Source organism: Melanerpes formicivorus, unplaced genomic scaffold, assembly GCF_026170545.1.
Source record: "Melanerpes formicivorus ecotype bairdi unplaced genomic scaffold, bMelFor1.0.p_v2 SCAF_1, whole genome shotgun sequence".
Taxonomy (NCBI): Eukaryota; Metazoa; Chordata; class Aves; order Piciformes; family Picidae; genus Melanerpes; species Melanerpes formicivorus.
The window spans coordinates 68,765,412-68,783,683 of NW_027142353.1; the positions used below are offsets into that span (position 1 = coordinate 68,765,412).

General features: G+C 50.1%; 1 protein-coding gene across 3 annotated transcripts in view; it reads right to left on the minus strand.

The window, feature by feature from the left end:
* Positions 1 to 1,816: 1,816 nt before the first annotated feature.
* Positions 1,817 to 18,272, minus strand: part of RAB30 (RAB30, member RAS oncogene family) — a 60,457-nt gene continuing 44,001 nt past the window's right edge. For all 3 annotated transcript variants that reach the window (XM_068146014.1, XM_068146022.1, XM_068146032.1), the window contains exons 3-5: positions 17,938 to 18,021; positions 12,724 to 12,907; positions 1,817 to 10,137 (exon numbers count right to left, since the gene is read on the minus strand). In XM_068146014.1, coding sequence (XP_068002115.1) covers positions 9,887 to 10,137; positions 12,724 to 12,907; positions 17,938 to 18,021 — 519 coding nt within the window. In that variant the 3' untranslated portion in view covers positions 1,817 to 9,886. The remainder of the gene's footprint in view (positions 10,138 to 12,723; positions 12,908 to 17,937; positions 18,022 to 18,272) is intronic.

Genomic DNA, 18,272 nt, shown 5'->3' on the forward strand with positions numbered 1-18,272 from the left:
GTGTGGTGGCACTGAAATGAATGCAGGGCAGACAGCTCTCCTGTGCTTTGTGCAAGAGGGCTGCACAGACAGGGAGACAGAAAGTACTGTTGTGAGAGAGGCCCCTGTCAGCAAGATGACATCTTCTGGGCAGAGCTTCCCAAGTGCTCAGCAGGCAGGCTCTGTACAGGAGAAGGTGGAGGAGAGGCAGTAAGCCGCCTTGGGTTTGCTCCTGTAGTCTCTCAGCCTTGAGTTTCTTCCCCAGAGTAGTTTGTTCCCTTTCTGTAGGGAGCCCTCATGGGCCAACCATCCTTTGACCCACAGCAAAGCCTGGCACAGGCTGTGCTCTTGCTGCTCCACCTGCTGAACAAGAAGGCTGCACACCCCACTGGTTACACCCTGCTTGCAAGGAAGAGCTGCTGCTCTTCACTTCCCCCTTACCCTTCCCCAGGACCAGCTTGGTCTGGATTCTCTGCCCATCACTCCCAAAAGGCAACACACTCCAGCCCCTCTCTCAGTAACTGAAGCACTCACTGCCCAAGCTGTATGAGCTTTCAGGATGTTCTTTCCTCTCTCTTTGCCCAATTCACACCCAGGATTGAGGCACTTTTCCCTCTCCAAAGACCTCTGTCGGCACTGCCTCAAAGTGCCAGCTTCCTGTGGAACACAGAGCAGATGGTCAGACATCTACCACGGAAGGAGCTTCAAGGTCAGGGGAAGAGGCAATAGAGACACATGGTATCTTCAAGCTTCACAGCTCCCTTCTCAGTGTAGGTGGTAGCAGAAGTCATCTTTGATGTGGAGCAGAGCACAGGGGAGTAAGTCAGAGCATAAACTTTATATATTGACCAAAAGATTAAAGGCTTAAAATGGGAGCCAAGCCCAGGAGGATTCAGGGAGCCCAGCAAGGCAAGTGCCTGGGGAGTTCCATAGAGTTCTGTGGGCATGAAGAGAGCAAGTTGAAGGCTGAAGAGCCAGCGTTTGAAAAAAGGCACTGGGGCAAAGAGCAAAAGGCAGCTGAGGCATCCAACCCCCCAGCACAACCCACGGCTCCCTAGGAGCAGAGTTCACCCAGCTCCAGGCTTGCAATGAGGGAGACTGAAGATGACCTCTGTCAAGGGCCACCCTCTAGTGACTGGTGCCAGCATTTGTTCATCACTTCAAACTGCTCTGATGCTTCTGAACCACTTTTTCTCTTCTAGTGCCCAGGGGCATTGCTTCTATGGACATCATCTCTACTTTTGCTCTTCTCGTGAGGTCTCAACACTGCAAGAGCCTTGGTGTCCTCAGCCCAAGCAGAAAAACCTTAGGAGCAAAGTGAACTGCTTGAAAGGGTCCAGCACAGAGACACAAAAATGATGGAGTGGAGCATCTGCCTTACAAGGAGAGACTGAGGGAGAAAAGGAGACTAAGGGCTGACCTCATTGATGTCTATAAATGTCAAGGGTGAGTGCCCAGAGGCTGGAGCCAGGCTCTGCTGGGGGATGCCCAATGCCAGCACAAGGGGCAGTGGTGGAAGCTGAGGCAGAGGAAGTTCAGTGGAAAGAAGAGGAAGAATTTTTCCCTGTGCGGGTGGCAGAACACTGGAGCAGGCTGCCCAGGGGGTTGTGGAGTCTCCCTCTCTGGAGATATTCTAAACCCACCTGGACACATTCCTGTGTGATCTGCTCTGGGTGTGATCTGCTCCTGCTCTGGCAGGGGGGTTGGGCTGGATGAGCTTTCGAGGTCCCTTCCAGCCCCTGACATTCTGTGTCAGTCTCACACACATTTTTAAAGGTAACTTTGCTTTGCAGTTCCAGTCAAACCCCCAAGGAAGTCAAGCACTTGAAACACCAAGTGGAAAGGATTAAACATTTATTTACATACAGATACACATGTAAGCAATCTCTAAGTATAAAAAAGGACATTACAAATAAACATGAAGCATCATACATTCATCATCCTGGTCATCCAAAGTACATTCCCTTCTCAACCCCACTGTACCACACCTGACCACGAGAACTTAAGAAACCAAACCAAACCAACCAAACCACAACAAAACCAGAAGAGCCAAATGCCTGACAGTCAGTGATTCAGTTTGGCAGTTTGCTAACACCTAGACCCTCCCCAAGGGCAGCACTCCCCCTGCAACTCAAGAGCAGGGCTCTGACCAGCTGCAGTGCCTTTTCTCCACTGAAATGGTTGTGCTTGATCAACAAGAAACACAATCCCTCCTCTCCCTTCTGGCCACGCCTGTAGGAACCGGGGTTCTGGCTACAATTCTGTACATTGTGCTACACTCACAGTTGCTGGGGGAGGACAGCAGAGCTCCGTGGGGAAAGCTGCAGCTCAGGAGGTTCCTTCCGTGCTGTGAGTTCCCTGGCATGGAAGCTGCAAACAAAACGCTGCCCTGCTGCTTACTGTTGAAGCAGGCCTGCTACACTGCAATCCAAGCTGCAGTTGATGGGATGAAACAGACTTGCTTCGTGCTGTACAAACAAACTCCGTGCTTCAGTATTGATTTGCTAGTGATCAAAGCTGAGAGTCATTCAGGGCTCCTCCTGAGGAAATGAAAATGCCTTTGGAACATCCCTACAAATGATCATAGCCTTCAGGAGAGAGGAAGCATTTTAGAGTCACAAAGCTAAAGGTAACGTGGAGCATGGCAGAGCTGTCAGTCAGGTAACATACAGAGGGCACCAAGCCAGTAAACGGTCTGATAAAATGCCTGCTCAAAGTGTTAATGCATTCAAATGAGAGCTGGGTGAGGCTTTCTGTATGGATCAAAGGCAGTGGGGAAAGAAATCTCATGATCTGCAAATTCACAGCAGAGCCAAATATGTGCAGCAGAACAGAGTGAAGTGGAAATAAGAGAGGAGCAGAAAGAGCCTTGTCCCACAGGGACAGCTGAGTGAGTGCAGCTGCTCCACTCTGGGAGCCTGGGTGGGTTTTCTCCCTTTTGCAAACAGCTGTGGGGAATGCAATGGCTGTGACATATCTGCAGTGCATCTTACTATGCTAAACCCCATGGCACATTTGGAACCGTTTGCCTAATTTCCAGAGCTCTGCTTGTCGTTCCAAACCAGCACAGCATCAAGCACTGGGTTTCCTCCCTCCTCTCACGTTAGTTTGGCTTGGGAAGCTCGTTCCTTCCGTGCTGACTGTGTATGGGGGCCAGCAGTAAGGAGTTCTTCTGCACAGCCTGCAAGAGCTGAGGCAATAGCAGTGCCTGAAGTCACAGAACCTCTGCCCACCACAGCCCAAACATTCTATTGTCCCCCCATTAAAATGCCAAATCAGCATGCCCCTCTCTTCTGCTCCCCCCTCCATAGAGGCTTGACTGCTGGGGACACTGCAGCCACTGTGTTTACTAAATGATGCAACCTAGACACCTGGAGCTATTCACACCATCACCCAATGGACAACTCTGAATGGCTCTCCTCCTCCACACAGCTGCAAGCTTCCCTGGATGGAGAGCAGTATCCACCTGCTCACTGGAGATTTATCCACTTACACCGAGCCCCCGTGAATTGTTAACATCTTGTACCGGTGTCGTAAGGGAAACATTGCTTACAGCATGCTCTGCCTCAGACCAGGCTTATCAAATCATTCAGGATGATGTTCATAGTATGAAACTCGAGGTGGCACAGCAGATGAGCCACAGATGCTCTTCCTTCTATCTACAGCAGGAGTTGGATCCAGTGGTTCATGCAACCAGGACTGTTTCAAGTCAAAGACCTCCACTGCGCTTAGAGCATGACTGGGAAGGAGCAGGTTCATGGATGGAGGGTACAGAGCAATCAGGCTTTGAAAGGCTCCAAGGTTTGCATTCACATGGCACCAGACACAGAACCCTTGACCACTGCCCAGCATAGGGAGTACTTCTGACACCCATTCTCTCCCAGGGCACCACAGCCAATTAAAGCCATGACTGAGACAGGGTTTAGCTGTGCCAGATGCCTGTGGATCAGGGCTGGACTCCAGCAGGGTGCACTCACAAGCGTGCATGTCCTCGTGGAAGTGATTCCAAGATAAGCAGTGGAAAACACAAAGGTTGGAATGGAAAGATGGCATCTGCTTCTTGAGTTTAATTGTAGCACTAACCAGAGCTCAAATTACCTCCTGAGCTTGCTGGAAAAGGATAACTGCTTGGAAAACACGCTCACATCCAGCAAGTGCTAACAGCTTGTGATTCATGTGCAAACAGCCTCTCTGAGCACACTACAGCCAGCCCCTCTTTAGCCAGGCAGAGGAGCTAAGCTGCTCACCCAGGCTGGACTCACTCTAATCTTTCACTGACAGCATTCATGGCCTAAGTTACACTCACTGCCATCGCAGTTCCTGCTGTGTCTGGGTTACCTTTCCAAACACCTTCAGCTGGAATGCCTGGGAGGGGCAAGCATCAGAGAGGAGGGGTGGTTGCTCTGGATCTATGGCTCCCAGAAAGCAAACACCCTCAACTCACATGGCAGTTCTTCCTTCTGGTTTAAGTTCCAGCTCACTCACATCAGAAGGAAGGGTGTGATGGCATCCCTGGGTGATGATGGCAGCCAGCAGTCTCTCTTGGCTGGAGATAGTGCAGTACAGCAAAGGAGACTTTGGGTCACTTCAGCAAGGTGGTGATTAATGAGGTAAGGCAAAGCAATGCAGTAGGCTACTGTGGGAGCCTTGCATCCCAGTCAGTGTGATTACCCTGCTTGTTTCCCTAGCCAAGATAAATCCTACACTGAGGCAGATGCAAGGTCAGTAACCTTTATGGTACATTTAACTCCAGCTCAAGTGGATGATCATGGCCAGTCTTTACTTAGGATGCATTACTCACTTGCTACTCACAAGCTACTGAGTATTTCCTCACCACTCATCATCATTAGACAAGACTGTCCTTTGAAGTTATGGCCCCCTGCTGCTTGTGAACGGTGACTAGAACAACTATTACCCACAGCACCGAGACAGACGTGATGCAAGGAGAAAGGGGGGTGGCAAGAACCAGAGCTGTTCAGAGGAAGAAGCAGTTTGTAAACAGAGGAAGAAAACATTTTAATGTAACATCTTCCCCAGGGTTTGCACTACTAGAAATGAGTAAACTATTTCCTCTGGCTCCAGTGGATGTTGTGATGAGCCCTGAGGTACATCAACACTTCAGAGAACTCCCATATTTCTCTCAAGGAATTCATCAAAGAGTCCTCTCCAAACACCTTTTTCTAACTAAGGTCTTTTGGTAGGAGCAACTTGCACAAGGACACTGAATTCCTCTACACTGAATGCAAGAGTTTCAGATGAGACTCAGGTGCAAAGCATCCCTCACAAAAGTCCAGAGCCATCCAAATCTAAGACATGTTTTAGAAGAGCATGGGAAGGAGAAAAATCCTGGCTGAGTGAGTAGAACCACCTCTCTACTTCACATTTCCTGCTCCACAGTCATCTCTCCCATTGCACAGGGGGCTGGAGCTCTCAGTGTGCCCCACAGCAAGGAGAGAGCTTCTGTGGCAGTGTCTCCAGCCATACCTGACCACGATGGAAGCACAGGTCCACAACGGGCAGTGCATCCTCCGTGTCTGCTCCGCCTGCTTTAACAGCTGGGGAATTCAACTGAATTCAGCCTCTGACTACAGAAGTCATCCCAGCTCCAAATCTCAGCCTGGCTTACAGACAGTTCTTCATACTGAGTGGAAAAGCAGCTGAACAAACAGCAGCCTCTAGGGATAACTAACAAAGCAAAACCCAGTGGGTTTGTCTGTAACTACTTGCATCCCTTGTCAGCAAAAGCTCAGGACAGCCTGTTGTCCCATGTGTGTGCACCCACCATGCTTCTGCATCACTAATTTCCACTCTCCCTCTTCTCACATCACTGTCTCCTGTGTCAGCCTCAGTCTGCTGCTGTTCTCACTGCTGCTGAAGCAATTCAATAGCCATTAACTGTCAAACCCAGACTAGCAGGAGCCAACTGTTAGCAATGCAGCTACTTCCAAAGAGACAAACAGCACCGGCAGGCTGGCAGATCCTAAAGGCCTGTTTCATCATGTGTTCTACAGCAAGGAACTAAGCATCTTGCCTGGCAATGTGTCATGTGTGATTTTCATTGAAGCAAGCCATGCAGCATTCAGCACAAACACATCTGACTGCTCGCTCCAACTACTTACCTGTAGACCAAGTCAGGATTCAGTGTTGGAAGCAGGAGGAGGCAGCCAGGGCTCCCTTCTGGAGAGTTCATCATTTCCCCTTTTTTCCTATCATAACTTGTTGACCTGAATGGATCTTATTTTTCCCTAGCACTTGGTGTCCCGTGGGGAAGACAAACAGGAAGAGAAGGGAGTCCTGGCTTGCCTCAGCAAACCTGCAGCATAAATACCCAAGGCGAGCACGCCAGCGAGCGCCTCGCACGCGGTGATCCCAGGCACAGAACCTTTGGTGCTTCACCCAAGGTCAGCCTGGCTGAACCAGTGGCTGAGCTGCAGGAGGATCATCCATTTCTCAGAAGATGGTTTTGCTACTCTCTGCAAACAGGTGTGCTAGATAAAGCAAACAGCTGTTGACCATTCAGTATCAGCTTCTGCTGGGAGCTACTCACTGTGCTGATATAACATCAGGGAAAGGTCTCATTAGGGGCTGCTGTAAGAATTGATATTCACCCAGAAATGAGGCTTACTCCATGCCTGGGGATACACATCACTCTGAAAACATATCATGACCTTGCAATGCTTTGCTTTCTTGAGAGTAGGGAACACCTCCAGTCAAATTTGGCCCCATTATATCAGTTTTGCATGGCTTGAAGACTCAGCCAGCATCACAATGCTTTTGCTGACAGTACTCTCAGAAATGCACTCCTCTAGCAAGGTATTGGCCATAGCTGAAGAGCTGATTGTCACACCATTGACATTTGTGCTCTTCACCTGGCTTTCAAGACTTTGATGACTAAGTGGCACTCCTGGTTGAGAAGCCTTCAGCAGTGGACCAAACTGTAGAAGAGAAGACAACCCCTCAGTGCTACAAAGGAGTGTGTTGTATGTACTAGAGAGACATCCAAAGGTGTAAAAAGAGAACTCCTGCAAAGGAGCTACTACAGTACAGTATCTTCTTCAGCAGGTAGTGTGTTCACTGCTGAAAAAGAGGCAAACCACAGCTGAGGCTTATGACCTTACAAAAATGCAGCACATCACCACTGTTTGCTTTCAGCTTACAACTACATCCAACAAACCTTGAAAGGAATCAGTTCAGACATGTCCCTGGAGAAGTCAGGGCTCCACTGTACCTTCAGCCCAACTACAGCACTCCAACCCAGCAGAGAAGCACCCCACTGTCTGTGGACTGAGCCCTTATGCAGAGCAGATGTGCTACCAACAAAAAGAACCAAGCTCTGAGTCTCTGAAACAGCCACCTACAGGTTGGGAAAACAGTGAGGCTTTGCCTTCTAGGAACTTCAAAGTGAACATCCAAGAAAGCAAAGTTAACCATTTCTGCTTGTTCAGTCCTGATAATGTGTTTGAGTTCAACTCCCAGAAATGCTTTAAGGAACACTTCAGGATGAATGTATGACAGCACTCAGCAGGAGTGAGAAGCACAGGCCCAGCTCTGATGCTTTTGGAAATCAGGCTGAGGAACCCACTGGTGCTTTGGTAGACAATCTCCTCCCTCCCTCAGTAACTTGGCCAAACAAACCTGCCCTGTTTGTTACCAATTCTGTGCTGACAACTCCAGCCTCTGGAGAGTAAGAGCTCTGACAGATAAAGTACACACAGTCTTGATTTTGGAGTATTACCTTGTATGTGACCCCCGAGCCTCGCTCTGAATGCCTGAAAGCTGGGAAGGGTCAGCTGCCTCAGAGCTGGGTGGTCTCCACAAGCTCCAATGAGGCTGAACTCGCCAGTCTGGGGAACACTCCAAGACATTGCTCTGCAGCACAGCCTATGCCATCAAGCCCCACACATTTCAAGATTCACTGGATTGTTCCATGAGCAGAGACTGAAAAGGACCAGGGCAACACAGCAGATGACATCCTTCCACATCTCACACTGACAGCAGCTCTTTGTTAAGCATTACCTATGTGGCAAACAAGCCTTGTGCCACCACTTCCATGCTTCCCTTTCTGTCACTAGCCACAAAAGAAGTGACCTACAAAACAGCATGAGAATGTTACAGATGGGCATGTGACACAGCGACTCTCCCTCTCTCTGAGCCAAGTCAGCTCCCCATCACAGATCAAAGGCACAACATGATACAGCCCAAAGAAGTCTCTCCAGGAACAAGCATTTTAGAATTACTTTTGTATCTTCTTTTTGTTGTTTCCCTTTCTTTCTTTTTCCTTTCCTCTTTATTTCATTACTCCTGGAAAGAGAGACTTCCTGGCAGCTTTTCACACCAATACAAAAGCTCTCTTCTAATTGTCAGTGTCAGCCAAACAATACTTGACTAGCACTACATCCCAGCATATCACAGGCATGCAATTGCCAGGAGAGAGTTATCCAGGGCAGGCCAAGGGAACTCAAACCTCTCAGTGCCATCATGTCTCACGTGCTCAGGATGTTCCCATCGCACTCTGACACCAAGGCTGACGTTTGCAGTGCACCGTTGGCACACGGCACTAGAGGTGTAGGAACATCACAAACTCCACAGTGCTTCCACCTCAGGAGGGTTGTAGGAAGAAAGAGACATTGCCTACATGTTACACATGCACTGGAGTCTGGGAGCAAGACTACAAAGTATGAAGTAAGTTAAATGACTCAAGAGCACCTTGGAGAGCAGTCCCACAAGGCGAGCGCTGGATGGGTCAGAGACAGAATGACTCTTGCAACCTGCTGCTATTTCCACGTGGCATAAAGGAACCCTCCACACAGTTGTACAGCTGCCCTGCATCAAGAACTAGATCTACAAGCTTTATTTTTAAGCCAGACATATTGCAGACCACCACTTCAAGCTGTGCTCTTTGAACCCTTGTACATAACCCATGCACACACAAGATTCTGGTCACACCTGGTGCACTTCCAGCTCCACCACTAACCTTTCTCAAGGCTCATTTTTCACATCAGGACATGACTAAGGAGAGGAGGAACAGTTAAGCTATTTCTGGCATGTCTTTGCATCCTGTGGTGGGTATCAAAGCAGCACAGTCCTGTCCCACTATGGTCAGGCCTAGAAAGAGGTAAGAAGATATTTTGTTTTGATGAGCAGTGCTCATTAGTGTTTGGGGTTGGGTTGCTTTGCTTTCCCTAAGCAGTCTAAGTTACACATTCAGAGGACAACGATGCAGTAAGACTAGGTTTGGTTTGTGGAGTATTTGCTGAACTGCTAGCACCAAAGGGAGCAACTGAGCTGTATCCACATCTTCCTAGATCTTGAAGACATTGATCATGGTAGCTTGTTTTGCTTTTTAATTCCATGTTGCTGAAAGTGCCTGTAGACGAGAGACATAACACTGCTTCGAACACCAGAGTCCTCCGTGACGACACGCTTGCAGACGCTATGTACATGTCCTAACGGCTCACTGGCAGCCAGGAAGATTGCCAGTGTAGTCCAGGGTCAGTGTCCATTGCTGGGGCTTTTTCCCTCATTTTATATGAAAGAGGACCAAACACTGCTCTGTAAGAGAGACTTTCACCTCTTCAGTATCTTCAAGAAAGGCTGCTCTGTTCTCCTGTAGCAGGAAACACAACAGCTCATGTTCTGCATTGCATGAAGCACTTGTGCAACTCTTCTTTGCCTAACCCACTCCACAGGCTGCAAGAAAAATGAAAGGTTAAGCCATGTTATATTCTGCTATGTCACCATGCAGCTAGAGCCATCGGCTGGCCAGGGTTCCAGGTCTGCAGCCTGACTCAGGGAAAGTCAGATGGGTCAGAGCGGCAGGAATTGCCTTCAAGTAGATAAACCCCAGGGAGGAGGGGTGGGAAATCCTCTTGGCCCATGGCAGAAGGGGAAATCACATGCCAGCTCTTTAATTAAAATTACAGCAAGTCAAGTAGCTGATACTCTTCCCCTCTCCTGGCAAGGGGGATGAGACATTGTTCACAAGGGTGTTCTGCCGTGCCTCGCTGATCAACCGGCACGCCAAGTCCAGGAAGAGTTTCTCCACGTTATCCGACTCTTTAGCTGAGGTCTCCAGATAGTACATGTCCTGTGCCTCAGAAAACTCTGCAGCTCTCTGCTGGGAGACTTCCCTCTTGTCAGCTAAATCAATCTTATTACCTGCAGTGATAAAATATTTCAGAAGAGGAGTTAGTTTGATTTACAAAAGCACCCCCAGAGAAAGGCTGACACAGGGGAAAGGAGAGCTTGGTGTTGGACATATGTATGGACAGAGGCTTGGATATGAAACTCTGGGTGCTTGCTTTCCCCTCCAAATCATGGGTTCCCTGATACATGCAACCAAGTTCATTTAAGATCAGCTCATTTAATGGAATATGCCCTGTGAACATCCAGCTCAGTCACCTTTCATTTAACACCAGCACATCTGTTTCCTGCTACCAACCAGCATAAAAGGGTTTCCATCTTAATATCTATTAAACCTTCTCCTTGCTCTGGGGAGCACTTAAAACGTCAATTATGGCACACAAGACACTAAACATGACACTCCCCACGTCATTACAAGCTTTAAAAGAAGCCTGGCACAGAAGGCAGCTTCCTATTCAATGTTCCCATGAAGGATTTGGCTGTTGAGGCTGCTAGAGGGATGGGCCTGGGGGCATCAACAGGACAAGGTGGGGTGGGAAGCCAGCCCCTTCCTTCAGAGAGCTCCATTTAGTAGAGAGGTGATTCAAGCCTCAAGCAAGTGTCTGATAGGATCATACCTTCCTGCCAGTCACTTCACTTCAAACATGATGTTTTCACCATCGATTCATCTTACAAGGAAGGTAACAGACTAGGAGTTGTGATAACAACAGTGGGTTGTGGCCCTGGAAGAAACCTCTCCTGGCCTTGCTTCTACCAGCAGTTTTGTGAGAGGGAGGAAGAGACTGCTTCCACTGGCAAGCCACAGCTCACTGCCCTCCTCTCCCCCCAGGCCTCCTTGCTTTCCTGATGCAGCAGTTTCCTGGGCCAGCTGCATACACCAGCATTTGTTTTCGACACAAATGTGACTCAGCACGAGCAGCTCACGGGTGTCAGCACCCCCAGAGTGTCTGCTAAAGCTGTTATCATGTGTGCTTTGTGCTGCAGATGTTGATAATTAACTTAATGATCCCTAAGAAAATAAGTGTATCCCTTTCCTAACCATGTATTGATTACCTCTGCACCCCTCTCATGAAGCACAGCGAGTTTCCTGCATGGAAGCTCTGTGAATCCCAAGGCTCACCTGCAATACCACTGAGGCATATGAACCTTGAGGGAGTTGTAAAGCCACCATAAAAACATTTTACAAGCCCCTAGATTCTTTCTTTTAAACAGCAAACTATTAAAGGTGACACAAACACTGCAGGAGGAAACTGTTTGGGTTTTCCTAAGTTATTTGACCATTGTTGTTGGGCCTTTAAAAGCCAGGTCCTGACTGTCAGCTGCTGAAAGCAGAGCATGGACAAGTGCTCACAGGCAAAACAGACTTCACCTTGCTTGTAGCAGACAGATGGCCTAAGGCCTGCTTTAGCTTCAGCTGAAGCTCCACAGACTCACACAACATTCAGCTCTTTTTAGTTTCCCTATAATCCATATAGAAATAGTAGCTTTCCAGCTGTCCCACCCATGAATACTATGATCCACACAACCATTACATCCTGATCTGGTTTCAGATCCTGCCTCACCTGAGATGTGACTATGGAGATGTGACTATGGTTGTCCCACAGCTAGAGGGTTCAGCACCCCAAAGGCAACCTCAGCTGGAGCAGGTCCTTGTATATTAGTAGAGACTGGAGCTGGGAGTCACAAGGGAAAATGCTCTATTCCCAGCCCAGCTGGCCCTATGAGGCCAAATGATGGGAAATACCCACCTCTGCATGCAGCCTCACACCTGAGACAGGCTCATGCTTCGAGAAGTGCCTGTCAGTATCCTGGGGCTGCTTGCAGAAGGAATAGTCCAAGCACTGTGTTTAAGGCATCAGCTGTACCCTGCTCCCACCTGAGGTTACAGCTCTGGCTGGTAACAAGGTCTGCTGCACCAGCTGGAGCATCCTGCACCAGTTCACAGAGGTGCCATGTTTTCCTGCTGCTGAAACCTCCATCTGCTATCAGCCCCTCAACACACACAGCTCCCCCTGTATCACCTCCCCTGCTAGGGACAGTGTTGTGGGTTTAGAAACTGGGATGTCTTAAACCACAGAGTTGAAAGTCCTCCAAGTACCAGAGAGGTCCAAGGGGGGAACAGAAATGTAATCTTCTGTCTTTCCATTCCCATAACTCTGCATCCACTCCCATGCAGGTGTAACTTCAGCTTCTGCCCTTTCCTCTCCTGCTCTCTTCCCAGCGTGGGCTCCCCTATCTTTGCTGTGCAGGGCAGCAGGGCCCTGGGCTGGCAAGCTGAATTGTTACTGCATCACTCGTGCCTGGGGAGGGAGGGATGGGGGCTGGGGGGCACCTGAGGCCTGGCTGGGGGGAAGGTTCTGTGAAGGTGGTGGCCTAGTGAGGCTTTTGGAGAAGCCTGAACAGGAGAGCTGGGCTGAACACGAACCGCTGGGTACCTTGGTGTGGTTTCACGCTGTTACATGTGATGCTTAGGCTTAGTTCCAGTGCCAGTTCCTGTTCTTTCCAAGGCTGTGTGGAGCGTCTCCTTCCCTGCTTTGGGAAGGGGGGAGGGCGGCTGGCTCCCTCCCCGCGAGGCTAAGAGAGCAGAGCGCCACGGCTTACCCACGAGCACGGTGATGACCTTGTTGCTGGCGTACTGCTCGATCTCGCGCAGCCACTCGGGCAGGCAGCGGAAGGACTCCTCGCAGGTGATGTCGTAGGTGAGGATCAGGGCGTTGGCGCTGCGGTAGTAGCTCTGGGTGATGGAGCGGAAGCGCTCCTGCCCCGCCGTGTCCCAGATCTGCAGCTTGGGGCACAGCAGCAGGGCAGGGTTAGCCGCCTTGGAGGAGCCCTTGGAGCCCACCGAGTCCAACCTCTCACCCAGCACCGTCTGATCAACTCAACCATGGCACCAAGGGCTCAGCCAGGCTCTGCCTAAACACCTCCAGGGATGGGCACTCCACCACCTCCCTGGGCAGCACATTCCCATGGCCAATCTCCCTTGCTGGGAAGAACTTCTTCCTCACCTCCAGCCTGAACCTCCCCTGGCACAGCTTGAGACTGTGTCCTCTTGTTCTGGTGCTGGGTGCCCAGGAGAAGAGACCAACCCCCACCTGGCTACAGCCTCCCTTCAGAGAGTTGGAGAGAGCAAGAAGGTCTCCCCTGGGCCTCCTCTTCTCCAGGCTAAGCAACCCCAGCTCCCTCAGCCTCTCCTCACAGGGCTGTGCCCCAGACCCCTCCCCAGCTTTGTTGCCCTTCTCTGGACACCTTCCAGCAACTCAAAATCTCTCTTGAATTGAGGAGCCCAGAACTGGACACAGGACTCCAGGTGTGGCCTAACCAGTGCTGAGCACAGGGCAGAATGACTTCCCTGCTCCTGCTGGCCACACTATTCCTGATACAGGCCAGGATGCCATTGGCCTTCTTGACCACCTGGGCACACTGCAGGCTCATGTTCAACCTACTATCAACCAGTACCCCCAGGTCCCTTTCTGCCTGGCTGCTCTCCAGCCACTCTGACCCCAGCAAAACCAAACCATAATTATTGAGCTTTTTTTCTTTGCTAGCACTACCCTTCAGGGTAAAGCCAATGCTTGGGAAAGCACTTAACTCTTCTCCCCTTTGGCTTCCCTTCCCCCAGCATTTTTGTTTCTGTTCCTGCACTTGTGGATTGAGATGCAAAGCACAAAGTCAGCTGGCACTGTGGCTGGCAGCCCCTGGGAGGCATAGGTCTGAGTTTCCATGGGTCTTCTAGTATCTTCCTCTGCTATGGGCAGAGCTGCTGGCCTGGAGTTACAATGCAGGCCCTGTAAGGAGAAAGTCACTTCTCTCATCCCTGAAGTTCAAGCAAGAGCAGTATCCATTCTAAGAAGAAATAAGAAACCTCAGCCTCTGCTCCAGCTCCCAAAGCTAGTTCTGGTTATCCTGAGATAATGCTCTGATGGGCAGAAACCAGAGGACTGGAAAGGGAGCTCAACTGAAGGCTGACCCAATGTGTCTGCTCTCCACAGCTTCACCCATTTCAGCCACTGCTGCCTGCCTTCCCAGGGTGTAAAACTGCTGCAAAGAAGTCACGAGTGCCTGCCGAGCCCTCCAGCCCCAGGCTGACCACAGCCAGCTCACAGGACACGCTAAACTCACACTGCTTGCAGAAGTTGACCATCTGATACTTTTTGGTGGGTCATCAAAACCTCAGTTCTTCAAAAAGGGAAAGAACATCCAAACAAAGTATTTCAGCACAGAGGAGAATCTCTCTGCTTCAGCTTTGCTTTTGAAAGCCCCCCTCCTGGAACTCCCTGCGGAACTCCCAGCCAGACCCCTGTGTGCTTTGGGAAGCAAAAGTTACAAGCATGTAAGATTTTGTTTCCACATGCTCAGCAGGCTGTAAGAGAGGAAAATCTTATCTCTGCCCAGTCCCAAAGCTGAGCTATGCCAGCTGCTCATCATAGCTGTTGGAAATGAGAGCTCCCAGTAGCAGCTTGCAGATGTGGAATAGGATGTTGGAAAAGTACAGTTGGTTTTTCCCCCACAGAGGAAGCAATTTGTGGCTGGGTCACAGCTCCTGGGCACCTTTGTGCTTCATCCCTTGGCACAGTTGTACTTAAACAGCTGAACCTGGCCCCTGCAATTGTGACATGCCAAACCCACAAATGAAATGGCTCGTGCATGAAATTCAGCCAGCAAACAAGTCCCTGCTAAAGCAGCCTCTGGCAGGTGGGGAAAGAGGGATGGTGGTGGTGTTGCTCGGCTGGGTCCCCAGGAAAAGCATCTACTGCCTGGCCTGCTGATCCACCCCAGCTCACATGTTCCACGTTCACTGAGGAGGTCTCCACGCTGATAAAAACTTGACATGAGGATGTTCTTCCTTTCCTTCACTAGAACAGACATTGAAAGGAAAGGGAGGAGAGGAGAGAGCTTCTTACTGCAGCTGTGAGCCTACCCCTGAGCTGACTGCAGGAGCCAGGTAAGAGCCAAGAGCCACCGACAGACTCTTCCTGCACACCAAGTGTGCATCTCAAACTTCCCCCCCTGCTCATTTCTGCCACACAGAACACTTCACAGCAACCATTCTACTTCTGTCTGTTTTTCCCAGATGAACCAAAGGACAGTGCCAATCCACACCACCCTGTGAGGATGTTACAGCTGGCTCAGATTTGTGCATCCTCTAAGCACAGGGCTTGCAGACATTGTTTTGACTTTCTAGGAGAGGCCAGGAAGGTCCCAAGCCCCTCAGCTGCACAGTGCTAGCTCAGGTCACCTGTCAGCAAGCCTTAGCAGCCGCCCCCATCTCATGGGGTGTGCACACAGCCTCATGCTGTGTACACCAAGCACCTCTCCACTTGCTTTCAGATGCAGTTTTGAAAGCTGGAAGCCTTTTGCCCCAGAAACCCATCCATTATTTGGAAGACTGCACACCTTCTTGGGAAGTAGCTCTGCTCTCTCAGCCTGGGTCCCAGCAGACAGGCAGGAGATGCTGCCTGGCACTGGAGGGGAATCACAGCTTGGGCCCTGTTAAATGAGCTAACAGAAGCACCTCGTTTGATTGAGCTGTTGTTGCTTGCTCTGAGCTCTGACTCATTCCTGCTTTTTCTGTTCATTGAATGTTTATTCTCACTACCACTGCTCACTCAAAAAGTTTCAGCTACAAGATCACTCCCTGAAAGAAATCTATTTGTCTGTCACCCTCCAGAGCCTCACTCACATGCCCCAAGGCACTGTGCTAAGCCTGGTCACTGTGGCCAAGTTCCAGTGACTCCAATGTATTCCACTGGTGAGGTCAGGAGGGGGACTTTGATTTAACAACTCATTATTTGCTAAGTGAAATACAGCTGCTGTGCCAGCTACCACTGGCTGTGCCTCTGTGAAACACAGGCCAGCCCACCAAGGTGACTGAGAGATTTGCTTGGGTGGACACATGCATTTATCAGACACCTGCAGGACAGCTGCAGCTTAACCACACTGAGGAGTTTTCATTTAGCTGTTGAGTTGCCCTGAACCATCCCAGCCCCTGAGAAGCCCATGCTGGCATGGCCACTCATAAGGAGTTTGCATCCTCAGCCCAAGCTAGTTTCAAACCAGGATGATGTCCTGGTGAGCAGGCAAACGGAGACAAATCCTGAGGGTGAGTTCACCTGTCCAGAAACCAGACCTCAGCTGTAAGTGATGTTCTTAAGGCTCCATCTGTACTTGACAGGCAACCAGATTCTTGGAAAGGAGACATGTCTGGAGTGGAAGGGATTCATCTTCCTCAGGACTCCTTTGCACTGACCAAGAAAATCTTCAGACAGCTGGTTTATGCCAGGGATAGAAGGAGAATAATGAATGCTACCTTCAGTGCAGTGCTTCAGCCATTTACCAGCTTGGATCCTCTGAGCAGCTCCACTGGTCCAGGTTCTGGCTGAAAGAAGCATTTCTGCTGTCCAAGGAGCCTGAATAAGCAGCATCAATGTCCTGGCCAACCCTGCTACACAATGCCTGCTAACCAGCATCACAACCACCAAGCTAAGAACAGACACTGCAGGGGCTGCACATGATCCTCCCTGCCCTCCTGCCTGCTGCTCTGTCCCATTGGCTCTGGGATGTGCTGAATGTTAACTCTGTCTTTACCTTGCCCTTCACCTGCTCAGGCTGGAAGGTCTTCTGGTCAAGGACTGTCACTTGCCCTACAGCTCCTCACACAGCAGGCTGGCAGCCTGCTGACAAGGCTGTGGCTTTTTAAGTCTATCCTAAACTCAGGAGTGTGCCACCTGACTTTCTTCTTCAAACCCTCTGTGCTGAAATACAGGTTAAAAACACCCAGCCACGAGGATCTGAGTCCACTGCTTCCATCCCATCACTTATATAACCTTAACAATGGGTCTCAGTGTGACATCCAGCTGCTGTCACACCACTGCTGCTCTCCCATGTGCTCACTGCTGGATTTGATGAGGGCAGCAAGGGGAAGCCAATGTTTTTCACTGTGATGCCTCTGGATTTCATCTAGGCAGAGTAACTCCAGGAGCAGCTCAGGGTCTCTAGACACCTCAGTATCAGAGGCTACCCACTCTTGAACACCATGCTGGCTCTAGTAGGATCTCTGCTAATGAAAACAGTGGCACCAGCCAACATCTTTGGGCACTGAAACCCAACCGTGGATGCCACTGAACATGGGACTGAACTCCAGTGTGTCTCAGCCCAGGCTCTCTGTCAAGTGACAATTTGGCTCAGTTTGGGTACTGGCACAAGGCAAGGAGAGCTTCCCAGCAGCAATTTGGTTGCCACCACCCTGTTTTGGAGGGTCAAAGATTGAGTATGGAGGACATTGCCCTTCTCAGTAGAACCTGCTGACTGAAGCATGAGTGTTGTGACCGTCCCTGCTCCTCCCAAATCTGCAGCTCAGGAGTGGCAGTTGAGCTTCCAGGGTGCAGAGCTGCACAAGCTCAGCAGCCTGCTCTCCCTAGTGGTCACAGCAGGACTTCACAGGAGACCTTCATCAAGCACCTCCCAATGGGAATGCAACACACTTCTGTCTACCAGAAATGCTGGGAGCAGGGGTTGCAATGAAGCACTTTGTGCTTCCTCAGCTCCAGCCAGGCACAGTGCTAATGTCTCCTAAGCAAGGACTGAGTTTTGCAACATCTCCCATTCCCCCTCTGCTTTTCCCTTCAGGGCAGGTTCACTTTTGCAATCCTGACTGCAGAGAGGGCTGCAAAGACTGTTAGACCCAGCATCACCCAAGCCATGCCACACAGCCCTGACCCTTCCTCACAAGCCTTTCAGCAGTGGGAGGGCTGCAGGAAGAAACATCAGCTGCAGTACTGTCCCAGGAGTTTACATTGAAAACCATCAGGCTCCTACCTTTACTTTTTCACCATTTATCTCCACAGTTTTAATCATGAAGTCAACCCCAATCGTGGCTCCTTGACCTGGTGGGAAGAGTCCCTGAAAGAAAAGAGGAGTTTCATTATGCAAAGACTCTTTCTGGGTGCCAGGCTTTGCTCTTCTCCACCCTCAAAACCATTCCTCCCTTGTCACCTTCCCCAGATACGTATTCACATCACCTTTAGAGAGGAAAATGTAGCACTTTCCCAGCACAAAGGTCACCCTAATTCAAGCCCAGTGCTTTCCCTGCCTACACATTCCTAGTCACGTAGCAAGCACTTGACTCCAGCAGTAGGGAGAGAAAAGGGAAG